Genomic DNA, 27192 nt, shown 5'->3' on the forward strand with positions numbered 1-27192 from the left:
TCACGTGTATCCTTCAGAGTGTTTGCTGATGTGGAAACTCTCCTTGTCTGAGTCTGCATGTTTCTCACTCCTCTTAAACCTGGAGGAAAACGCAGCAGGTTATCCCTTCATGACCACATCCACTCTGAGCCTCTGCTGATGGATGAACTCCCCACCTTATCTCTAATGGAGAACCCAGACACCCTGCAGACAAAACCCATTTCCACCACTTGTATCCGCCATCTTATCCTTTCAGTCACAACCAACAGCTGGTGACCATCAACTAGTAAGGCTACGTTCACACAGCAGGTCCTAATGCATAATTCAGATTTTTTTTTTTTGAGAAATCAGATTTTTTTTTTTGTGTGTGTGTGTTCATTAATATTACATATTAACTGCGACTTCTATCAGTTTTGAGTATGAACTGAATGCGACCCTGAAGTGACCCACATGCGCAAAACAGGTCCTGACGTACCGTACTTTCCAGACTATAAGCCACTACTTTTTTTCTCACGCTTTGAACCCTGAAGCTTAAACAATGATGCGGCTCAAATATACAGGGTGTCCCATAAGTCTCCATACATAGGAAAAATAAACGTTTCTTGACATAAACCATTTTTATTTATATAATATGCTCTATACAGGGTGGGGAAGCAAAATTTACAATATTTTGAGGCAGGGATTGAAAGACAGTGTATGACCAATTATTTTATTGAAAGTCATGAGAATTTATTTGCCACAAGAAAATGGACATAATAGAAAATGTTTTTATTCTATGTGTCCTCCTTCTTTCTCAATAACTGCCTTCACACTGCTTCCTGAAACTTGCGCAAGTGTTCCTCAAATATTCGGGTGACAACTTCTCCCATTCTTCTTTAATAGTATCTTCCAGACTTTCTCGTAATAGTTTTGCTCATAGTCATTCTCTTCTTTACATTATAAACAGTCTTTATGGACACTCCAACTATTTTTGAAATCTCCTTTGGTGTGACGAGTGCATTCAGCAAATCACACACTCTTTGACGTTTGCTTTCCTGATTACTCATATGGGCAAAAGTTTCTGAAAAGGTATGGATAATAGTGTTAGGTATGATTATGACATCAATATATGTTTGGTTTCAAAACAATTGACGTAGTGCCTGCTGAGAAAAAACAACTAAATGTTCATTGTAAATTTTGCTTCCCCACCCTGTAGACCATTGAGAAATGTTTGAAAATGCATAATTCCATTTAAAAAAGCAAAATATCACTCCTTTAAGGAATTCAAGACCGATGTCATCCACCCCTGGGGCCTGGCCACCAAGGAGTTACCCAACTACCTTGGAGACGCCTAAGTCACGGACAAGCCCTCACCCCCCTCTCCCCTCTCCCATGAGTCCCAGGGCTCTACTTCCATCACAGAAACCATGGAGGCAGGATTTAGGAGATCCTCGACGTACAGTCATGCCCCATGCATCAGTGAATCCAAATGGTTTCATACCCACATTCCACAGGGTTTTATCACAATCTTAAAATAAAGCTGCACTAAAGTAAATTCAACCTTTTTTGATGTTCTATTCTCATCCATTTGTTTTACAGCAGCCAACAACACATTATTAATCTAATACTTTCACTGTATGTTTGTCTTGTCTGTTTCTTTTTTTCCTCACCTGACGATTAGGGTGACGGTCACTATCAATCCCACGATGCTCAGGCCCAACATGACGCCCAGAGCGATGACCACACCCATGTTGGAGGGGGGGCTTAGAGGCTCCTCCTGAAGGTCATATTGAAGCCCCTCCCCAAACACTTTGACCAGCTCCGCCGTGACAGCAGCTGAGTGGCTGTCCAGTTTACTGATGGATCAGACAGAGAAACAACGGTCAGATTTTCTGATGAACAGCTTCTATGGAGGTCTATAAAAAAGAAAAGGGAACATTAAACCAGCACACAGACACACAGGACAGTTTGAAGGATGAATTCATTACCACGGTTAATTTTTCTGTAGGATTTGTTGGAAATAGCCAAGTTTCCTATCATCAGAATATTTTTTTTTTTCTTTTATAAATGTATTATTTATTGGACACACAGACATTCAACATACAGTCATAAGACTTAGATTGTACATACTCAAAAGACAACAAACTGGAGTATCACATCAGATAGATTCATACCAACAAATTACACACAGACAAAATGAAACAAAGCAAAACAAAATAAGACAAAACAAAAACTATTGTTGGGGTGTGGGGGGCTTGCTCTTTTGATTCAAAACATTAGGAGCAACACAGGCCCATCTCCTTAGGAGTTTCTCCCTCTAGAGCCTTAAATTATCAGTTATCAGTCAGAATGTTTTTACGCAGATTTTTTTTATCACCAGTGAGTGTTTCTGGAAACTGGAAGAAGATTAGTTCCGCACTAATGAGAATAAATTCAGAAATATCACAAGCAAACAAATAATGTTATGAGAATAAAGTTGTAATTCTGTGAGTTAAAAGTTGTATTTCTTCAGTCAGGATTATCTGCGGAACCCCGGGGGGTTAAATCTGTGACTATCTGTCCAACTTCACCTGAATTCCAACTTCTTGAATGTTTAAACTTGATAACAGTACAATGCAACTAATTAGTGCTAGCTGGTCTATTTAGCCAGTTTACTGACAGATTAACTAACATACTTCAAAAAAGGATCCCAAGTAACATGAAATGATTTCACCAAGCCTTTTAGTGTCAACCTGACTTTCTCAAGCTTGAGATTAAGAACCACCTCATGAACCCAACAAGAATGTGAAGGTAGACTGGGGAGTTTCAATTAAGGAGAATCAGGGAAATGCAGTTTTAAGGGCTCATTTATGTTAGACACAGATGGATACAGATGGAGTGTTCTGTTCATCCTCTGTGTACATTACATGCATAATTCTGTCCGTTTTCCAGGAGTTTATGGATGTGAACCTAGACGGAGAATACAAAGCGGTACCACTGGGAACCTCAGAGGCAGTGTTGAGATTTGAACAGAATCATTTCCATAAATAGCAGAACTTTTCAAAAAGCCACTGTGTGAGTTAGTGCAAAACTACTGACACATTTGTGACAACTACCCTCATCAATATCAACATTAGTATCCACATTAGTAGAACATCCTCTGTTGTTGCCATGCTTGTTATTATTTTTCTTCTCAAAAAACTTTACTCTTCTTCATGGTATTCAGCCAGTATGTTAATTAAGAGCGGCGCCCTCTGGTGGATTGACTGATAAACGCTTATTCCAGTAGATGGATGCATCTAAGGATAAAGGCAGTGACACTTGACACTGTTTGAAACAGACAAACCTATTTTCGTACATGAAGCGAGCATGAATGGGCCTTTAATGTGAGGTGTGTCTGGAAAAACATCCTAAAAGCTCTTACTTTACGACTTCCTCTGATGAAACCACCTCATCTTCGTCCACAGCGAAGAAAGTGACTAAAGTTTTGACGTCCTGTCTCAGTGCTCGGGATGCGGCGGCTCCTCCGCTGGAGACGTCGACGATGTTCACCGTCCAGCCCAACACTTGACCCAAAGACCTGAGATGGAGGAGATTAGAACAGAGAACAGGGGAAGAAAAGACGGTTCTACTTATTAGACAAACTCATCTCACTTCTGCATCTCTGGGATCTTCTTCTCCACGACATTGGCCGGCTGGTTGAGGGTGATGGAAACTATGTCGCTGCTGCTCGCACTCGCCAGAACCTCCACCTGGAGCAGATTTTAACCATCAATATTAATGACAAGAGCAAACCAGTGAACTACATGAAGACAGTGACATATGTGTAAGCTGGGAAATGTTCCACAAGGAACAGTAAACATTATTAGTTTGGTAAAAAGAATATGCTCTGAATTTTAACATTGATGGAAACATTTGATATGAAGTTGGTGAGGAAATGACGGAACAGTAGCTTCAATGTGTGGAGATGTTTCAATGCACAAAAGACACAACTACATTGAGACCTACATTCAGACCAATAGAATCTCAAGTGGGTCAGACCAATTAAATAATAACATAACAAGTGGTGACAGGTGACAACAAACCCCGCCCCTCACACATATTTTGCTCATTATAAGTAAATAGGAAGATTTTAAAAATTCACAAAACAATTTGAACTTTGACCTACTGTTCCCAAAATATAATCAGATCTATTCTGGGTCACTGGCAATCTATATACACAGTTTGGTATGAATTCAACCAATAGTTTTGCTGCTAGAGTGTTAACAATGAAACAAACAAACAAACAAGCTGAACCAAAAACCATACCCCTTGTGTCCCCTTCGGGGGGGGGAGGGTAATAACCAATAAATGATGTCAACTCCAAACTTATCTCTATGTTTTAGAATGAAAAAAGTAAAACTACATTATGACAATGTTTACATCTACAAACGACTTAAAAAAAAAAAAAAGAAAAAGTGAATAACATGAACAAACTGAAATTTCTTAAGAGAAATAAGTGCAATTTCAACAATATTATGCTTCCGTTTATCATTTACGCATCTACAAATACATAAAACATTTAGTAACAAACAGAATATTGTTAAAATTGCACTTTTTCAGAACAAATTTCAGGTTGTTAATGTTATTCACATTTTTTAAAGGATAATGAAAGGAGAAAAATCAGGACATATCAATACAAATAAACATTTATTTTGATTCCACTAATCTGATTTAGTCCATGTATGAAAAAGGCTCAAATACTTTTTATTGTAAATACTGATATGTAATAAATTTAGATCCATTAATCATGAAACTATGACGGTGTATTAGGACCACATAAGAAAACAAAAGCACTTGTCACAACGAGAATAAAGTCATAAAATATCGAGATAAAACCCATAATTTTATAAGAATAAAGTCAAATACAAAAAGAGTCATAATTTTATGAGAATGAAATTGTAATATTATGAGAATAATGTCATATTTGGGGGTGGGGGGACTGATCTGCTTTGGCGGAGGTCTGCACTCTCCGGTGCTTTTCTAGTTTAAATATACAGTACAGGCCAAAAGTTTGGACACACCTTCTCATTCTTTGCATTTTCTTTATTTTCATGACTATTTACATTGTAGATTCTCACTGAAGGCATCAAAACTATGAATGAACACATGTGGAATTATGTACTTAACAAAAAAGTGTGAAATAACTGAAAACATCTCTAATATTCTAGTTTCTTCAAAGTAGCCACCCTTAGCTCTGATGACTGTTTTGCACACTCTTGGCATTCTCTTGATGAGCTTCAAGAGGTAGTCACCTGAAATGGTTTCCTAACAGTCTTGAAGAAGTTCCCAGAGATGCTTAGCACTTGTTGGTCCTTTTGCCTTCACTCTGCGGTCCAGCTCAACCAAACCATCTCGGTTGGGTTCAAGTCTGGTGACTGTGGAGGCCAGGTCATCTGGCGCAGCACTCCATCACTCTCCTTCTTGGTCAAATATCCCTCACACAGCCTGGAGGTGTGTTTGGGGTCATTGTCCTGTTGAAACATAAATGATGGTCCAACTAAACGCAGACCGGATGGAATGGCATGTCACTGCAGGATGCTGTGGTAGCCATGCTGCTTCAGGTTGCCTTTAATCTTGAATAAATCCCCAACAGCGTCACCAGCAAAGCACCCCCACACCATCACACCTCCCCCTCCATGCTTCACGGTGGGAACCAGGCATGTAGCATCCATCCTTTCACCTTTTCTGCGTCGCACAAAGACACGGCGGTTGGATCCAAAGATCTCAAATTTGGACTCATCAGACCAAAGCACAGATTTCCACTGGTCTAATGTCCATTCCTTGGGTTTCTTGGCCCAAATAAATCTCTTCTGTTTGTTGCCTCTCCTGAGCAGTGGTTTCCTAGCAGCTGTTTGACCATGAAGACCTGATTGGCGCAGTCTCCTCTTAACAGTTGTTGTAGAGATGTGTCTGCTGCTAGAGCTCTGTGTGGTATTCATCTGGTCTCTAATCTGAGCTGCTGTTAATTTGCGATTTCTGAGGCTGGTGACTCAGATGAACTTATCTTCAGCATCAGAGGTGACTCTTGGTCTTCCTTTCCTGGGGCGGTCCTCATGTGAGCCAGTTTCGTTGGAGCGCTTGATGGTTTTTGCGACTGCACTTGGGGACACATTCAAAGTTTTTGAAATTTTCTAGACTGACTGACCTTCATTTCTTAAAGTAATGATGGCCACTCGTTTGTCTTTACTTAGCTGATTGGTTCTCGCCATAATATGCATTCTAACAGTTGTCCAATAGGGCTGTCAGCTGTGCATCAACCTGACTTCTGCACAACACAACTGATGGTCCCAACCCCATCAATAAGGCAAGAAATTCCACTAAGTAACCCTGACAAGGCACAGCTATGAAGTGAAAACCATTTCAGGTGACTACCTCTGGAAGCTCATCAAGAGAATGCCAAGGGTGTGCAAGGCAGTCATCAGAGCTAAGGGTGGCTACTCTGAAGAAACTAGAATATAAGAGATGTTTTCAGTTATTTCACACTTTTTTGGTAAGTACATAATTCCACATGTGTTCATTCATAGTTTTGATGCCTTCAGTGAGAATCTACAATGTAAATAGTCATGAAAATAAAGAAAATGCGAAGAATGAGAAGGTGTGTCCAAACTTTTGGCCTGTACTGTAAATACTAAGAACTTCACTAAACTATCTGCCATGATAAACCCATCATTTTAACCGACTCACCTCCACTTTGACTGTAGCGTACAGCTTTTGGGGGTCCGTGGCTCTGACGTCCACGGCCACCGTCTGTCCGTCTAATCCCACCGCCGAGACCACGTACAGTAGACCCGACTGCGGCTCCACATCCACGTAAGGACTGTCAGCCGTCAGACTGTAGACCAGATGAGCCTCATCACCCACGTCAGGATCTGACGCCTGCAGGACGAAACCAAAACTGTTATTAGCGGAAAATAAAAAGGTTCATTGTATCTAAAAGGAGCAAAAATGAGCAGGTTTTAGACTGGACTTCTGGATATAATAAACTGTCTTTCTCAGTGAAAATCAAAAACCCCTTATGAAGCAACATTATACGGAGTAACTACTGAAAATTAGACATGTACTGAGGCCAGGTTGTGTGATTACAGTGTTTTTCTGCTGAATTAATTTTTAGATTCATTTCTATAAACAGAAAACATGGTCATCTTATTACCAAAGGAAAACTATTATAAATCTCATTTCCGTTTCATGTCAAGAACTTTTAACTTATATAAGACACCTTGATTAATAATTAGAGAAAGACAGTAAAGATGAGGTGCTGATATAAAAGTACACACACACAGGGTCTATATTCAGTATTTTTACATTAATCTAAATACTAATGATACTTTTAAGTCATTTATTTAATATTTTAAAGAGTTCTGACGTTCTACCAAAGGTGCCTGTATAATGGATTATATACATATGAACTACATTTATTTCCAGCGACAGGCTGGTGGATTTCTGTGACCACTAGAGGGAGTAATGAGTCACTCTGCTGGTCTCCAATGGTGAGGAAAACTGACACCATGGGGCCTTTGAGCAAAGCATCAGAAAGTGTCCAGATGGGATGTGAACCATGAAGAAACAATTTCCGAATTCTAACTTCATGGGACAGAACAGACACAAGACAAGACAGTGGGACAGAACAGCTCAGTGGTTGCTGTTGGAAATACTGAAAACATCCTTATCTGACAAAGACAAACTAAGAACTACCAGGTGTGCTTACCTTGAGGTGCATGATGGGAGTTTTATACGGCACAATGCTGAAGATGGAGGCTTTGTAAAGATCAGAGGGAAAGTGAGGAGCCTCATTCACATCCTCCACCTGAACTCTGACCTGAGGAATAAAAACATGGCTCATCTTCAGAGGCAGTCTCTCTTTTTTATGACATTTGTACAAAATTAGAAAGGTTTCATGTATCTTCAATACATTTCATGATTGACAGAGGCTCAACACACCACTTCCTGTTTTATATTGTCTTGAATATTGCAAAGTCAATCCCAAAGTAATTGACTTTGCAAGTTTGGAAAAATTAACTCCTTCTAATCACTGGCCTGTGAGTTTACTGTGAGAGGATTCTTCTTCTTACATTTCTAATTTATTTCTAATAAATGTATCACTTTAATCTCAAGAAATATTCAAGATTTTTCTTAAAAATGTATGATGTTAATCTCAGACAATTTCTCACCGTTCTTGCAAATTTGTGATTTCATTAATCTCAGACTCTTTTTATTGGGAAAAAACGTGATTCTTTTTCCTTATACATGTGCAGCTTTACCTTCTGCTTTTCTTTTTTATATTTAATTTCTTTTACCCACAGTGGCCCCTAATACTCTGTTATACAGAGAAAACTGAATGCTGTCCAGTAAAAATTCAGTTGTGAAATGTCCAATTTCTTTTGAACACAACATATTAACCCTTGTGTGTTTTTCCTTCCGTGAACATAAAGAATGAACAGAATGAATCATCCTCATGGTCTGATCCATCTTCCTGTAGGATCAAGGTTTAAGTTAAACTTTCACCACTGTCCTTTTAGGACAGACATGGGTCGTACCACTGCGATGGCAGACATCGGGGGGACACGGTTATCCACCGCCTCCACATCCAGGATGAACCACTCCTGCTGTTCCCGGTCCAGCTCAGATCCGGTCACAATGACCCCGCTGCCAGCATCGATGGAGAACAGGTCAACGTGTGTCCTCAGCTTGTAGGTGACACTGTAAAGGTCACTTTCTGCTGAGGCTTCAACCCTCCCTACTGTCAGACCCTTCGCCTCGTTCTCAGGTACGCTGAAGTTGTAGGAGGGGCTTGCGAAGGCCACGCCCTCCGTCAGGCTGTGGACCCTCAGATTAACGACCACACGAGCTGAAATGGAAAAATACTCAAACTATAATGTTTTCAACTTTTGCTGCTGCACTGTATGTGAGTATTCACATTTTCTGCAGCATTAAAGCTTAATATTATACTTTTTACTCCATTTACTATATTGCAACTTTCAGCCTTTCATGAAAACCACACATCTCTGAATCCTTTTTCTTCACATACTCTTAATTTGATTGGAAAATACACTGACCTTTATCTCCCTTCTTTTTCCCTAAAGACTCTATTTGTATTTAGAGCAATATAAGTATTTCTACTTTCTCAAAACATTAGAAAAGCATCAGTTATCCTCTTCATTAGTGTGGTATAATGACAGACTACTGTCAAACCATTGTCTTAAATTTTTAATTCCAGAAAACTACATATTTTGGGGGATAAAGGAGTGATTCTTCTGCTTCAGGAAAAAACAAATGGATTATGCGTGAATCTGGATTTTCCTTTCAGCTTGAGTGATATAAGATGAGTAATCTGAATGTTATGATAAGAGCTGTCTCCGCTCTCTAAATGCAAAGGAAAGGAGGTTCAATACTTCCTTCAGTGTCTCCTCTGGTAAAAGAGACACTGGACCATCCTTTACCAGTGGAGAGGGAGGAATACTGTCCCACAATTCACTGCAGCGGCAACATCAGCCGCCAAACTGTTCATGAAAACAAACAATGAACATGACAGAGAGGATGCATGTTTTCATCTCATACCACAACTGTGTAACGGGATGAATATTTTAAACTTTATACCAAACATACACACGTGTCAAACATATGGTCCATGGGCCAAAACCGGTCTGCCATTGGGCAATCGGTCACCGAGGCTTCACACCAACCTGTGGAGTTCAGAGGAGGTTGGCCGTTGTCCTTCGCCATCGCCGTCAGATCCAATGTGGTGTCCTCTGTGACGTCAGCAAGGTCAGAGGTCAACGTCACTTTACCAGTCTCGCTGTTTATGGCTAAATATGGAGAATCACCTGCAATGAAGCTGCAACAGCAGAGAGAAAAACATGGAGTTTACATTATTCATACAATGAAAATCACAGCTTTAACACAGTGAATAATTATCCAAATCAACTTCTTGAACAGACTTTTAAAACATTTCCTGTTACATTTTTAATTAATCCTGAAAAAATGTTAAATCAGATCAGGGCATCATCACATGTTACATATACATTTTTCAGTCTTTCTAGTAATATATGTATAAGTGGAATATATAGCAAATAGGTGAACACTTTTAAAAACAAAAAATGAAAATGCAGATGCAGGTCACTAAATAGATGTCAAAGATTCAAAAATGTCATATGTACAGGGAGGAAACATTCCCTTTACGTTCCCATTTTACTGTCCACAGAATGCTTCATGTATAAAACAAGTATAAACAAATAAAGATAAGATAAAAAATATCTATCTATCTATCTATCTATCTATCTATCTATCTATCTATCTATCTACCTGTCTGTCTGTCTGTCTGTCTGTCTGTCTGTCTGTCTGTCTGTCTGTCTGTCTGTCTGTCTGTCTGTCTGTCTGTCTGTCTGTCTGTCTGTCTGTCTGTCTGTCAGCCTGTCAGCCTGTCAGCCTGTCAGCCTGACTTCGTTCATGTATAATTTTAGTCAAGACATGAACACAAGAGACTGACTGACTTTCCTCCCCCTGTTTTTACAGTCATGCCAGATGTTACATGTGAAGGCAGCTGCTCACCTGTACGTGATGACAGAGTTGTTCCCGGCATCTTTGTCGGTGGCAGAGAGCGTCAGCAGCAGCTTTCCATCCTCAGCGTCCTTCAGCAGGACACTACTGACGTACCTGTTTGAGCTGAACTCAGGTCTGTTGTCGTTGATGTCTGTGACTTTCACTCTGACGGTGGTGAAGTTCTGGTGGGTAAACGTGTCTAGTCTGTCAGTACGAACAGCCAAGCTAATCAAACAGCTACAACACTCCCACAGTAACCACTGTCCCAGTGGTTCATTTAGTTACACTTTAAAAATTTTATTGATTAAATTTTTTAAAATATCTTTGCAAAACTTCTCATTGACTGTAATTATTTCAGTAACAGTTAGGGTCTAAATGCTTAACTTAACCTTAACTGAAGTCTTAGAATAGAATAGAACAGAACAGAACAGAACAGAATAGAATAGAATGCCATTATTGTTACTATACATATGTACAATGAGATTTAAAAAGCAGTTCCTTTCAGTGTAAACATATGCATAGAATAAACTGTATAAAACAATAGATTTCAATAATAAATAAATGTGTGTATCCTGAGATAAGATAAGATAAGTTCAAATAAGTTATATATACAGTACGAAGTATTAAAAATTACACAGTATTGTGGTCAGAATGATATTGCACAGAAGTAGTAAATATTGATTGCACAATAGATGGTTGAGAGGTAGTCTGGGGGGTCAGGGGTTGGACTGAGAAGTCAGTGCATGTGTGAGTTCAGAGTGGTGATGGCTTTTGAAAAGAAACTGTTCTTGAGTCTGTTTGGTTCTGATGCACCTGTAGCGCCTCCCTGAGGGCAGCAGGTCAAACAGGTCGGCACTAGGGTGGTAGGTGTAGGAAAGGGATTTTATGAGGTTCATCTTCTGGATCGTACCTCTCTCTGTGGAGTGCCTTTATCTAGAGCCTTAACCACCAGGTCGTACATTTCCCTGCTCTCTCGATCCAGAGGACCAACAGCCAGCAGCATCCCGTCCTGCAACACAAAGACCAGATCTCAACCATGAGGACCAGGTGGGTCCGGAACACCAATATGTGATTACTGAGGAAGTTTTCAGGTGGTCGCCATCAGCATCAGCGTCATTCTTTGCGCTTCTAAAATGGTTCAGGTAACAACTGAAGTAATGTTGACAACACCTCCAACAATGCTCTGTTTCTGTCTGAGTCTCACCTCTCTGAATCTGAAGACCGGGTGAGGGGAGGCCAGTGACAGGGTGACCTCTCCGTTGAGGCCAAGGTCAGCGTCTGTGGTCCGAATGGTGAAAACTTCTCCTGGATTTTCCTCTGAGTACTGGCCCTCGGCAATCAGCAGCGGGTCTGGGATCATGAGGAACTGTGGCGCGTTGTCGTTGTAGTCCTGGACAGTGATGTTGAGCTGGGCTGTGGCATTTAGACCATCGACTGGCTGATCCACCGCCATGACCTGAAAGGCAAACAAAGAGACGGCATTTCTTCACCTGCTGCTCATCAGCTTTTCATCTAAAAAAAAAAAACATCAGCATCTGCAAAAAAGAACATGGTGGAGGAACATGGTCAACAGATGTACCTGTAATATGTAGCTGTCCTTGGTCTCTCTGTCCAGAGTGATGTCCTTCCTCAGAGACACCACACCCTGTTTGTTGATGTCAAAGGTATCACTGTCCAAGAGGAAGTAACCATTGGAAAATCCTCCCTGACGATGGAGAAGAAGGAGGAGGAGGAGAAGGAAGGAAAAGAAGGTAAAAAAAAACCATGCATCTCCAAATGGTGGTTTTTAATGTCATAAACTAATTAGACTTAGACTTAAAAGATAACGTTTCCTTGATGGGTTTTAATAAACTGTCTCAGATTAAATGATAAATGTATAATACTGAATCTGAAAACAGGCCTGTTTTTTCTGAGCTCCCTGAATCTTAAATCATGACCTGTGACACTACAAACATATGATAATCTTATAGAATATGATGCACCGACGTAGATTACTAAAAGTACTTTAAATAAGCTCAACCTTAACATAAACAGCACCATATATAACAGTAAACACTGACAGAGAGCATTTTACTGCACAATGAATACTAATAGTACATAAAAACAGTAGGAACAGGTAAAAAGTAACCGGAGCTTACCAATACCCACAACAAACAACACTTTGCCCATCCTGCTCACTGGTACCCTGCCTACCCAGTGATTAATTTTGAGTGTTAACTTTAAATCTTCATTTTTGGTTCAAAAATTTGTGAGAAAAAAAAAAGCAAAAATTGCGAGAAAGGCATATGTAAAGAAGGTGTGTGAAATTTGAAAGGAATCGGATGGATAGTGTCTAAAAAAATTAGTTGGACAAATTTTTCAAGATGAAGTTTTCCCAAAAAAATTATAAAAAATCCGAAAATTTAAATTCAGCCATCAAACTGTATACTGCACCTCTACTAGTGGTAAAGAATATGTGTCAAATTTGAAAAGAATCGGGCAAATAGTGTCTGAGAAATTGAAAATCGTGGATGGACGGACAGACCAACAGACGGACTCCCCACCCATCCATACATGCAGTGAACCAAAACTGTTCCAGTGATCGTGGACATCTGAAAATCTGTGAAGTTGTTTCTTTAATCGGACGGGGCAATGACAACATACAAACTGATGACAGAAAATGATTCACTAATGCATTGGCTTTGTTTTGGAGCTGAGGTTCGGCAGCGCTGTGTGGTGATATATATCAGTATCTGATTCTGAAGTGACTGATGTTGAGTTGTGTGTTTTTGGTCAGAATGTACAGGCCTGTTCTTGAACGTGTTGTAACAGCTGTAGAAGGTCACCTCATCTCTGTCAGTGACCTCCAGAGTCAGGATGGATGCACCGCTGGCCAGGTTCTCAGGCACGGCCACGTCATAGTTGGTTTTACTGAACACAGGAGGGTTGTTGTTCACATCCTTCACCTTCACCACCACAGAGCTGTTCCCGGTCAGAGAGGGAGTCCCTCCGTCAGAGGCCTGGACCATCAGATGGTACTCATTTACCTTGCTGTAGTCCAGAGCCTGGACCAGGCGCAGAATCCCACTGGAGGAGTCCACCTCAAATACAGGAGGGTCTGATGAGGGTGTCTGCTGAGTAATACTGTAACTAACTATCCTATTTAGACCTTCATCAGGGTCCGTAGCTGATAAGGTGAGCAGGCTGGTCCCTACTGACGCCATTTCTGGCACTTCCACGTCATATTCAGTCTTAGAGAACTCTGGGACATTATCGTTGACGTCGGTCAGGCGGATCAGCAGACTGGCCGTGGCCGAGCGCACTGGACGACCCTGATCTTCAGCTAACACCTGCAGCTCGTACTCTGCTTTGGCCTCACGATCCAGATCAGCCGCTACACTCACCGTCCCAGTCAGAGGATCGACAGAAAACCTGCCCTCCCCTCCTCTCAGGGAGTATCTGACCTCCTTGTTGAAGCCGCTGTCTTTGTCTGTAGCTGGAACATCAGTCACATTGTATCCTACATCTGCGTCCTCTGGGACCCAAGCTTCAACAGAACCGGACTCAAAAACTGGACTGTTGTCATTGATGTCAGTGACTTGGACTTCCACGATGGCTGTGTCGCTGTTCATGCCGTCAGAGAGGGAGATGGACACCGAGTAGTTATGTGGAGCCTCGTCGTAGTCCAGTTTTGTCTTTGTGGTCATTTCACCGCTGTCAGAGATCTCGAACTTATCACTCTCTGTCACGACTTGGAGCACCACAGGAACCACAGGAGCTATTGAGAGGAACTGAACCTGGACAACATATACCAGTGTGAGGGAACAGAAATATACGCACAACTGGTATTCAGATATTTACACCATAGACTGTATGATTTCCATTTACAATACATACATTCACACACAAACAAATGTATCATGTAATATGAAAAGCATTCTGAAGTGAATGAATCTGAGAACTGTGGTGTGGTTCTCCTCATGTTTTTGTGTTGCATTTGTATTGTCTGACATTTTGGAATTCCACTCATTTGTATCTATCTATATTGTCATTAGTTTTATTACTTTCAACTATTATTATTTTATAGTGTTTGTCTTTTTCACTATCTTTATGCATGCACCCTTTTTTTTGGACTTTATTCTGTTGCTGCCTTAACCAGTTAATTTCCCTGTTGTGGGATCAATACATTTTTTTTGTGTGTTTTTTATTTTATTGTGTTTGTGTTTATCTGTTTGCTTTTTAATGTGGACCATGAGTCTGAAATAAAGCTTATCTATCTATCTATCTATCTATCTATCTATCTATCTATCTATCTATCTATCTATCTATCTATCTATCTATCTATCTATCTATCTATCTATCTATCTATCTATCTATCTATCTATCTATCTATCTATCCATCTATCCATCCATCCATCCATCTTTTCTGAATAAGTTGTCTATCTAATAAAGTCTCATCTAATGTGATGTTTTCATTTAGTTTTGTTTGCAAAATTACATTGGGTTTTCAGTCACAATTTTTTTTACACACACACACACACACACACACACACACACACACACACACACACACACACACACACAGGGTCTATATGCAGTATTTCTTTAAAAAAATTAAATAATTGACTTAAAAGTGTCATTAGTGTTTAGATTAAAAAGTTCTGAAGTTCTGCCGAAGATGCCTCTGTACTGGATTATATAGATATGAACTTGTTTTATTTCCAGCAATTCCGGCTGTTGAATTTTTGTGACCACTAGAGGGAGTAATGAGTTACTTTGCCAGTCCAATGGTGAGGAAAACTAACACCATGGGGCCTTTGAGCAAGGCCTCAGAAAGTGACCAGATGGGATGAGAACCACGAAGAAACAACTTTTAGAATCAATGAAAGTGACAAAGTGATAAAAACTAGAATCACTGTTGTTGTTTTCTCCACTGGACTCAGCTGTAAATGTAAAGAATAGAGTTGGATGCTGAAATGTCAGCATTTCTTCTACACGGGTGAGTTTGATTCTGAGGTTTATGGAGATATAAAGTTATTATGGGATGTTTTTATCTTTGCTAAGTTGCTGTTTATTGATCCAAGGTTCAGACTAAACTGTGACAGTTCTGACCTTGTTTGTTGGATTCCAAACAGATCTTTATTTCAGCTACTGACAACACAAACTGTACAGAAAACAGGTGATTTGTTGTTTTGCTGTGGGTGTTTTCTGTCTAAAAAGAGAGTTAAGCTAACAGAGCTAGTGTATTTAGTTTTTCTCTCTTACTTCATTCTTAATTCAACACAAAACTTTAGGCTTATGAAAAAACTAATTACACTAAATACATTTTTCTCCATAATTTCACTTCATTTTAGTTTGTGAACATACAACACAATTGTTGATTTTTTTTGTAAAGTTTTTAATATAATTTTAATACTCACTATATCTATAATAGTGGATTTTAGATAAATAAGGTTTGGTAATGACTGGATGGAAACTTACCTTAATAATAAAAACTCCTGGGTCCTGCTCTTCCATGACAGTACCATGGAAGACTTTTTGTAAAAACTGTGGGTTTGAGTCACCCGGGGCCTGAATGTGGACCTGTGCTGAGGTGGAGCGGGGTATGATGCCCCCTAGAGGAGAGATGGAGGAAAAACACCATAATGACATTTGAAGAAACTGGAGTTGGACTAGTTGGAGTCTGTATGTGGGATGATGTCACCCACAGCTAATGTTTAGACGTACCATCTGTAGCTGTTACATAGAGAGGGAACTCCAGAATTGAGTTTTCAACCAGGGGAATTATTTTAGCCAGTGTGATCTCTCCGGTCTCAGGGTGCAGGAAGAAGTAGCCGTCCTCATTCCCAAATTCAATAGTGTAAGTGATTTGCCCGTTCATGCCAGCATCTGGGTCTTCTGCTTTAACCTTTGAGTTATATTTGACAAAATATTGTATGAGCAGCACATAGAAATAGAAAAGCAAATGAGAGATGAAATAAATAAACTGTCAGCATAAAAAAACAGCTTGGAGAAGGGAAAGTTTTTAGCAATAAAGCAAATATAACATTAGTCAGATGGAGCTACAGGGAGTTTAATGTAAAATTACAGATATTTTAAAGCAATGAAAAGTAAGTTGTTTCTATAGACTGTAAGAACTCATTCTCAGTCTCTGGACAATTGTCAAATATCAGAATAATACAAGTGAGTCATCAGCGTAACAGAGGAGGCGAATCTGCTTCCACCCACTCAGGTATATTTTGCAAAAACAAAAATGGACTTCGAGTTAAACACTAACATTAACTCCATACTCTCAGTAAATGTTTTGCTGTATGTAGTAATAATTTACATGTATATGAGAAGGCTTTCATCAGACAAATATAAGAACTGAACTAACAGCAGTGTGATGTTACTCCAAATGTATTTTCCACTCTCTTGCCTCTTCAATAATGTACATGTGAATGGTATTTTTTTTTTTTTAATCATTTTCTGAAATTATCTGTTAACCTAACTTCAGGATTTTCCATTTTTACTGTCTTTTACAATTCAGTATGTACGGTATCATTCATTCATTCATTTTCTGAACCCGCTTTATCCTCACTAGGGTCACGGGGGTCGCTTGGAGCCTATCCCAGCTACATAGGGGCGAAGGCGGGGTACACCCTGGACAAGTCGTCAGTTCATCGCAGGGCTGACAATGTATGGTATGTATGGTACTTAATGGTAATTATTTTTATGAATTAAGTCAAATAGGAAAAATAGTTCTTATTTGTTTATCAAGGGTCTGGTTTTGAGGAGCTCAAAATGTCAAGTGTCATGAGAGAACTTTTGTTATGATTTGGCGCAATGTAAATAAAATTTGATTTGATTTTGATTTATTGAGTAAAATAAGTGGTTTAACAGGAGGTTAACCCTTTTTGGATGATTGTGTCTCCGGTGTCACATTTTTGCATACACTGTCCTTTGAATTAGTGTAACTCCTGAATCCTTATCGGATTAAAAATCTCTGGTCTAATCCTTGAATCATGAGCTGAACATATGCAGTACACAGGAAGTACATAATCAGTGAAAACACCAATCCAGTTGTAAACATGAAGACTTGTTTAGATCAATTCATGCTGACTTTTGACCGGAACTGTGATGAATCTCTCACCTGGACCAGCGACATTCCAACTTCCTGAGGTGGAAACACTTTCCCCTCGTATTTGCTCCTGTTAAACACAGGACTGTTGTCATTCTCATCCAGGAGCTCAACACTGACGTACGCCTCTGTGGTGTAGTAGGGTGGAGCTGTCTCATTAGCTAGAATCTTTTAAATTAACACAAGAACAAAATTTCAACTAAAGGAAGATTTCAACCAACAAACAGTATTTCCCATGTGTCCAAAATCTGATTTCTTTAAGTACTTTGTGCTGTAGGGCTCCACTGTTGACTGAAAACTGTTAAAAACACTTAGCCTTGTTTCTGCCCATGTTCCAAGAAACAAAAGGAAATACTAGTTTTTACCAAAATAGCTCCGAAGTCTATTACCAACTGTCTCTTTTTACTAACTTTGGATGCTGCAGGAATTCACTTTCACTGTAAAATGTGCTGGTAATTTTTAGACTTTAAGGTACAGAATACCCCCATATTTATTCTATGAAGCTGAAATTCAATTGGATTCAGACACTGACAAAGCAACAGGTAAAGCACTGTTGCAACAAAGTACATATAACATATAAACCTTTGGCAATAAGCTCAGGCAAGTGGATTTTTTTTCTGTCATGTAACCTTTTGTGCAATATCTATACAAATTATATTGTCATATGTAACTTGTTTGCACCTAGAGAGTGCCACATGTATGTTTAAGACTCCCCTCATCCTAAAAAAGTAAAATGAAAAAAATGTAAATTACATGACTGATGGGGAAGGTGTAAACCACATATCAAATGAATGTGTTTTAGATTGCTTTTTCTGCAGACAAATAAAATTTAAGCCTCTCATTTGGGAACGAAGTAAGTAAGTAAATAAATATGGATTTTACATAAAATGCGATGCCGTCAAGTGTCTCTCTGTCCAGTGCTGCAGAGTCCTTCACTCGGACCGTCCCATCGGAGTCAATGGAGAACGGAACAGATTCTGGACTGATGCTCAGAGTTCCCACAAATCCTCCCTGCAAAATAAAAAATAATAGGAGAGAGAAAATAGTTTCTTTTTGGCTCTTGTATAGAAGCATCCTGTATGTCCACAGTATCAGCTGACAAACCAAGATACGACCTCAGGAGTGTCAAACATATGGCCCTTGGGTCAAAACCAGCCCACCAAAGGGTCCAATCTGGCCAATGGGATGAATTTGTGAAATGTAAAAATTACGCTGACAATCAGTGGTGTCAAAATCATTTTACTTCAGGAGCAACATGCAGTCAAATTCAATCTCAAGTAGACTGGATCAGTAAAACACTCATAATAACCAATTGACAACTCTTTTTTTTGTGTAAAAAAGTAAAATTACATGAAAATTTTTATATTCACAAACTATCCTTTCACAAAAAATGTGAAGGACCACAACAAATATGAATAAGTGCAGTTTTAACAATATTCTGCCTGTTACTAAATCTATTGTGCATTTGTAGATCCATTGTGATCCGTAAGTTATAATGTGTAAATGATAAACAGAGACATAATAGTGTTAAAATGTCACTTATTTTTCTTTCAGGTTGTTCATGTTATTCTCATTTCTTTAAAGAATACTTTATAGATGTAAACAATTTCATAATGTGATTTTCCTTCTTTCACTGTTATTATTTTACTGGTTTGACCCACTTGAGATGACACTGGGCTGAATGTGACCTGAACTTAAATGAGTGTGACGCCCCTGCTTTACCTGGTCCCTGTCACTGACGGTGACTTTGAGCACTACAGTGTTGACAGGAGAGTTTTCCAGAAGCTGTACGGTATATTCAGACTTATCGAACTCTGGGGGGTTGTCGTTGACGTCCTCGATAGTGACGGTCACCACAGCAACTCCCGTCTTTAGACTGTCATCAGTCTGAGCTGCCTGCATACGGGGAGGAGAACTGATGATGAACTGCCATTTTGGGGATTTATACCGGTCCAACACATATGTATATAACAAAACATAACACTGTTGTGAACTTTACACAAGGCAGTGAATTTGCACCAAAGACTAGTTCATGTTTTTAAATTTGTCATGTTGTAACATCACTTTTAAACCATGAGCTAATGACCTGAATGGTTTTACATCTTCACAGAATGATATAAAAACAAAATGTCACCTTGATGTTGACAGTGATGGCGTTGGTGCTCATCTCCTCCCTGTCGAGGGCCGATACTACAGACAGAACTCCGCTGTTCGGGTCCATGTGGAAGTTGCTCTGATACTTTCCTGGAGTCACTGAACCAGCACAGACATCATGATAAGAAACAGTTCTTCCACTTACTGAGTGTCATTTTACAACTTTAAATCTCATGCTATGTACCTGCACTGATGCTGTAAGTTACAGTCATGTTGATGCCAGTGTCTCCATCTTGAGCTTTGATTGGCTCAGGCTGAATCGTATGGAAAGATCCATCCTGAAACATTTAAAAAAAAAACAGATGCATCAAAGTATAACGCTGTGTTAAAAAAGGCACAGTCTGTGTTGTTTGTATAAAGTAAACTCAAGTCTTTCAACATCAGATATAAGCATTGGTTAAATTGGGCCAGAGTGCAACCCCCCCCAACCACCACTACCTCCGTCAGTGTAAAACAACCCTCTACTATTTCCTATAATTTCCTCCCATCCTTCCTTCCTTTACATTTTTATCCCTCCCTCTCTTCCTTCCTTCCTCTGTATTTCCTCACATCCTCCCATAATTCCCTCCTGTTCTTCCTTCCTTCTATATTCCCCCTCCCTTCATTTCACCTGTGTTTTAGGTGTTTATTCTGTTTACTGATTCAACCACAATTATTACCATAAACCAGGGGTGTCCAATCCTGGTCCTCGAGGGCCGGTACACTGCATGTTTTAGATGTTTCCCTCTTCCAGCACACCTGACTGTCGTTATCAGGCTTCTGCAGAGCTTGATGATAGGCTTATCATTTGAATCAGGTGTGTTGGAGGAGGGATACATCTAAAACATGCAGGATACTGGCCCTCAAGGACCAGATTGAACACCCCTGACATAAACCCTACAAATATCTATTAATAACAGCTATTTTGTCCAGCTTCAACCATGTGAATTTCCATTTAGAACACATATACTGTACATGTTTTCAGAGGGTGTTCCTCTTAAAGATGTCACACTTATTTTCACAAACTCACCTGATTCTCTGGGATAAAGGCCTGGTATTGGCTGTGGATGAAGAAGGGGTTCAAATTATCAAAGTCCACCACAGTAATCAGCAGAGTAGCCGTGTCATTTAACCCTCCACTATCCTGCAAAGACAAACACAGCAGTTGTTCATGGTGTTTACTGTCTGATCCACACCAGCTCACTGTTTATCTGAGCTGTAAATCACTGGGTGGATGTTTTATGTGAATACATATTCCCTTACCTCGGCTGTCACTGTGAAGTAGAAGCTTTGGACTAGATTGTAGTTCAAAGGTCTCACCAAAATAAAAGCTCCTGAGTTCGTTATTTGAAAATAATCTGAAGATGGAGTCTGTAAAAGACAAACACCACATATCAGATATCAGGTTCAGTAAATTTTCACCCTATTTCTCCAATTCTTTTGGGTCTGTATTGCACCTGTACCATTTTACACTTTTTTCCTGACAACAAATACTGATTTAATGCTGCTTTTTCTACTGTAGGTGAAATGTGGAATCACCAATGAAAACAGCACACAGTATTAATTATTTAACAACTATAAATATATATATGCGTTACTGTTATCAATCTAATAGTGGAAAAAATGACCTCACATTTTCTCTGCATGGTTAATTTCACCTCTGCTGATATTTAAACTAGATTTTCTATTTTTGTAACATCATAAATGCAAGAACTATACTTACTTCTAGTACTGAATTGGTTTTACAATATCTGGAATACTTATTGATTTATGTCTATGAAAGTTTAGATGTTGTGCAAGAGCATTAAATCAAATTGTTTTTTATTTTATGGGCCAAACTGTGAAAACCTTCTTAATCACAATAATGATATAAAAAAAGAAAGTTAATTTTTCGCAGTGAGTTTGCTGAGATTTCACTGATTGAACTGTTGTAACTGATGATTTCAGCAACTTGGTATATCAATCAGAAGTTTATTCATTTGAAGTTTATTTTTCATGTTGCTTCTCACCATGGAAGAGTCTGTATTATCAGCAAAAAAGTTGCAGTACTGATGCAGTAAAATGGTCTCTTTAAGAGTTTACTATTCTATATGATATGTAATGATTTATCGACTGTTGTACATGTTTAAGTTTGAGCTAATTTTAATTGCATTGTAAACTGTTGATAGTTTATCTACAGCAATGCATCATATTCTATATGATCATCATATATTTGTAGTGTCCCTGTCCTGTGGGAACCATGAGTCCACATAGTATGACTTCCTATCAGTGCTCAATAGTAACTATATTGATATCTCTAACCATTTCCATGTTATATTCCATCAAAATCTTCTACCTCCTATACACCCCCACCCAGACCTCAGTAACACTAATAAAGAACTCAGCAGAGCAGCCCAGTTACTACAAACGCATCAAAAATGTGGTGAATAGAAACAGAAATGTTGACTTTACAAAGGAATATGTCAGCCTGCTGTTTGCTGGCGTGCTGTCAGCGTCCACAGCCGTCACTCGATAAACCTCAGTGTCCACGTCATGAACCTGGAAAAAAAAAGAGACTAAATGAGTAAACCCTTTTTTATTGTTCACAATTTAGGACTTTTATTCAACGTCTCTGCTGTATATACTGTTGTATTTTATATCTATGTATGTCGAACTATTTTCACTGTCTTCACTATTGTTCTTATTATAGAGGACTGTAATGGTTGTTTTTACTTTTTACCATTTAGTCTTTAAACTGTTTTATACTGCACTTGCACTTATCTTTTATTCTTTAAACTCTTGCCTTTTCATTGCTCTTTGCTTCTATAGCACTATATAACACAGCATTTTGGTTGTTTTTTGTAATATTTACCATATTTCAGTTTTCAGCTACAGTTTTAAAAAAAAAATTGCCATAAAATCAATGAAATTTGCTTCAAAGCATTTCTGATTCTGGATCCAATTCTTACTAAAATGGCAAATTTGGCCAATAGCCTTTGCAGAAAGACAACATGCATGAAAGCTAACACAATTACAAGCATATTTTAAATGTTTTGGCACGATTATAGCCTTTTGCAAATAAAATGTGTCATTTTGCCCATGAGTGCCACTGTTTCTGTGCGTGTTAACTGTTTTGAAAATGTGGACTTTGAGTTGACTACTGCATCAAAGCAATTAAGAAAAACTGTAAGACAATAGGAGACAACTGGTGCAGTCCTTTCTTTCATTTTTTTGCGACCTACCTCAGAGACACGAGTGCTATATTCCCTCTGTGTAAAAACTGGTCTGTTGTCATTAATGTCTATGAGTTTTAGCGTCCGAGTGTTCTGGCGCTGCAAAAACAAGAGTGGAAATTTTAGGAATTTTGTTTGTGTTACTGTTTTCTTTAAAAAAAAAAAAAAAAAAGGTACAGTACTTACATTATTGTCATCCTCACAGGTGATGGAATAATACAAGGTACTATCACTCTGTAAGATAATGAATGAACATTCTTAAGCATCTAAAACAACTGGACAAGTAAAGTTTAACTCTTTAAGTGCCAGACAGTTAAGGGGCTAATAAGCCTTAAAAGTGCCACAGAATTTGGCCGTTTTTCAGTATTTCGCGTCGTTTTCATAATATTTGAAGAATCCTGCAGGAAACCGCTCGGTAACATCCGACCGATTGCTGATTAGATCCAAAACGCACCGGACGCAGCCGATTCATTATTGATCGTAATTTGCATAATTTATAATAATAATAATAATAATAATAATCTTTATTTATATAGCACTTTTCATACATTAAAAACTGTAGCACAAAGTGCTTTACATATCAGTTTAAAAATCAGTACCGCCCCCCACCCACACCCACCCACTCACCCGCACACACACACACACACACACATATACATCCAAACCCACAAGCTCACACATACTTAAGAAGACTGACTGAGCACAGGTAGACCAGAACAAAAATGTACAAGTAAAAGTAAAACATCAATTTAGGAGGCGCTGTCTCAGGGAGCCGTCCGCACCAGGAGGCAGCCGCCGACCCCGGCGACCAGGCACCAGCAACACAGCCCCGCATCCCAACTAGTGGGAGAGGGCCAACTGGGACCCCCACCCACCAGAAAGGAGCGGACCCCAGTGAGAGAAGGCGCCACAGCACCCGGAGTCCACAGCCGCCCCCCGGCATGGAGGGGGGCGGAGGGAGGAGGGCTCCCTCTGATGAAACACCGGAGAATAAGAAACATTAAAAAGATATAAAAATATTATTCGGTCGCGTGACCTCAAATTCCCGTCTGATTGGTCTCAAAAGGGGGACACAGAAAGAATGTCATCGAAATGTGAGAAAGAAATGGGGGTGGATGGTTTGTTTGTACACAAATATGGCGTGTTCTCCAAAGCCGATCTGATCGGCCCGTGGCACTTTACAGGTTGTTTTCGTAAAGCCGATTTAATCGGCCCATGGCACTGAAAGTGTTAACAACAACTCATAACATAGTGGTTTTAAACAACTACAGCTGTGGAAAACAAGACACCAGTCCAAATGTCCAGACCTGAACCCAGTGGGTTACTTATCCCAGTTCTCATCCAGCTGAGAGGTGAAAAAGCTGGTGTATGGATAAAATGATAAATAAACGAATAATAAGACAAAATGAGTGATTAGAGGACAAAATAATGAGACTGTAACATTCCTCAATTTAACAAGAGAAATAAACAGAAGAAGATAAATGTTAGAAAAAACACTGAAACAAAACACCATGTATGAAGAGTTGAAGAAGTAAATATTAGACAAAAACTATTTTAATCTATGATGATGATGAAGATGAACCGCCTCCTCATTTTGTCATAACAGTAGTGGATGAAAACATACTTCAATTCACATTTTTTCCACATTTAACGTATATTTGATTAAAACCTGAAACCCATTTAGATAGAAACCCAACTACTAAAGATTCACTGTCTGCAAATTTCTGGCTCAATACAAATATTTAAGTTGACAATTTGGCTAAAACTGACACTTTCTGTTTATTTTTCCTCCTGTCTGTGTCGTGGAAATCTTCACTCTATATGTGTAAAAATAGGTTCAATAAACCCTCCGTCACGTTGTTATGAGCACTAATTTAATAAGAATTTACTGAAAACCCTTTAACCTTCCAGTATCCAGGTGAGCATGTTATACATACTTTGTACTTCATGTTATAAAAAGTCATATTATTTTTCACAATTTGTACTAGGTCAGAATTCAGAAGTTGTTAATTTTTGCATGACTGTCTAAATTCTGACCCAGCCACTAAAATCAGCAGAGTGTAAACAAAGGAAAATTACTACACAATCACCCTTCTCCAAAGTGAATGAAAAATGCTCATTGACACATTTTAGCATTCAACATTTGAGTTAGCACAAAAATAATTATGCATATTAACCAGTGTTAATGTTAATCACTGACATATGCCAAACTGCAAAAAAAAAAAAATTAGCAATCCAATTTTTATGTACTATATAATAATAATAATAATAATAATACTGATAATAACAATAACAACAACAACAATGATAATAATAACAATAATAATAATAATAATAATAATAGTATAGTTTTCTCTGTTTTTTTGCATCAAAAATATGGTTTGTTTACAATACGAGCATAACATTTAAAGGATTAAAAAATGACTGCTATTGAGTATTTGGTACTTTAGTGGATGGCTCAAATGAAAGAAATACAAAACTAGAAAAGCAGTCAGAGAGCACAGACCTCCACCAAGGCAGATCAGCGCCCCCCCCCCCCATCACCACCAAAATTTGATCATGTGTTCCTTGTGCCAGTATCAACATTTTTTAAAAAATTCAAAACAAACTGTATGAAATAAATTCAGACATTACTACAGCACTGTGCAGATTACATGCTTCTGCTGGTTAGGAAGGGCCTCTATGGGCGGGATAGTGGAGGGTTAATGTAACGCAACAGATAAACATCAGCCACTGCCATCAGTGAAACTACATCTTTTATGTCAATATTTGTTGACGTCAGGAAAAATCAAGCTAATATGTCTGTTAAGTCAATATATCAATGTATCCATACACCAATGAAAAAGGGAAAGGAAAGTTTAATTCACCCACTGGACCAGCCATGACATGTTTTGTTGGTCTGATTGGGGTCATTTTGTTTTGCACCCAGATACATCTACACCATTTGGAAACCAGATAATTAACTGTGATGTTTGTCAGACTATTGAAAACATATTCTATTTTAAAATCAACCAATCAAAGTTTATTTATATAGCACTTTACAACAAGATGAAGAAGACCAAAGTGCTTTACATCTACAAGCATGATTAAATTATGAGATAGAAACATAACACAAAAATAATACATGTTGTATAGAAACGTATTGTGTCGGAGGACCAGGCCCACGCTCACCGCTGCCAGCGCGTCGGCGTCCAGCGTCTTCTTGGTGTGGACGGTTGCAACAGTGTCACCGAGTGTGAAGCGCAGCTCCAGATATTCCAGGTGATCAGGGAAAATGAAGGGAGCGAGCCTCACTCCAACTCCAGCTGGGATGTCCGTCACCAGCTCCACATCCCCTGCAGCATCATGGGAAATGAATGATTACAACCAAAGCTATATTAAGACTATGTTACTTCCTGAAAAAGAAACACTTCACACTTCAGTTAATTTTCTAAATGATGAAATTAACCCTTAAAGACATAAACAGCCTCCAGCGACACAAAATACCAATTGATCAAAATGTTAAATAATTGTTGATCCACTAATTCTATCAATACATGTATACAATTAGTGTAAAATGCAGTTTGTTATGAAAAGGAAGGCAGGATATGTTTGAAAAGATATGGGAACCTTTTAAGGTGTTTGTTAAAAGTCGATTTAGTAAATGACGAGGAGGAATAAACATTCAGTTGTGTAAACCTTATAACAGGGTTAATGAGTTCAAATACCCGTAATTGTAACAGGGCATTAAATGGTGCACAAATGTTTATCTAATGTGAAATGTTTTCTAACAGTAATACAGTAATTTTTCATAGAGATACTTCACCTTCATAGCCTTCGTCCACCTGTCCCACCAGTTTATTACTGCCCCCAAAGCAGTCTATGACCGAAGAACCTTAAGAACCAAAAACAAAACCAGGGGAGACAAAGTGGAGTCAGTTCTCACATATTACAGAAAATGTATGCGGGGATGTGTTTGTACACACTTCTCTAGTGGCTTTCTTCTTTATTTAAAAGGTTCATTTCAACTCAAAAAAGCTTCATAATCCATTTGGATCTGCATCTATCCGTTCATTGGTATCATTGTACTGTTATTTTTGTACACACTATTACCCAGATGTTCTGACAGAAAATATTACTTTCTCTGTCAAAAACATTAAATACAGGAATAAACAAATGGTGCCAGGCACAACAAACCCAGGCCCTCGCATGTACTGTAGCTTATTTTGGCATCGATTCACCTGATGTGATCAT

The 27192-nt window shown here is 38.9% G+C and overlaps 1 protein-coding gene across 1 annotated transcript; it reads right to left on the reverse strand.

Moving 5' to 3' along the window:
• On the reverse strand, positions 1–27192 carry LOC115417561 (protein dachsous). The gene is made up of 25 exons (XM_030131581.1): positions 27180–27192; positions 26765–26833; positions 26131–26294; positions 22969–23058; positions 20778–20891; positions 19953–20046; positions 19749–19867; positions 19337–19510; positions 18497–18625; positions 17627–17782; positions 16222–16402; positions 15976–16109; positions 13299–14291; positions 12095–12220; positions 11720–11971; positions 11426–11524; positions 10525–10697; positions 9660–9811; positions 8514–8824; positions 7685–7795; positions 6664–6855; positions 3592–3689; positions 3362–3517; positions 1629–1814; positions 1–79 (listed from the first exon to the last, which is right to left on the reverse strand). Exons 1-25 carry the CDS (start codon positions 27190–27192, stop codon positions 1–3), a joined length of 4365 nt encoding a protein of 1454 aa, XP_029987441.1.

The sequence above is a fragment of the Sphaeramia orbicularis genome, chromosome 1, assembly GCF_902148855.1.
Source record: "Sphaeramia orbicularis chromosome 1, fSphaOr1.1, whole genome shotgun sequence".
NCBI classification, from domain to species: domain Eukaryota; kingdom Metazoa; phylum Chordata; class Actinopteri; order Kurtiformes; family Apogonidae; genus Sphaeramia; species Sphaeramia orbicularis.

Coding starts and splice junctions, on each gene's coding strand:
- LOC115417561 (XM_030131581.1), bottom strand. Junction 18,626..19,336: donor CCGTCAGTGACAGGGACCAG/GTAAAGCAGGGG, acceptor TTTATTTTGCAG/GGAGGATTTGTGGGAACTCT. Junction 9,812..10,524: donor AACTCTGTCATCACGTACAG/GTGAGCAGCTGC, acceptor CTGCTGTTGCAG/CTTCATTGCAGGTGATTCTC.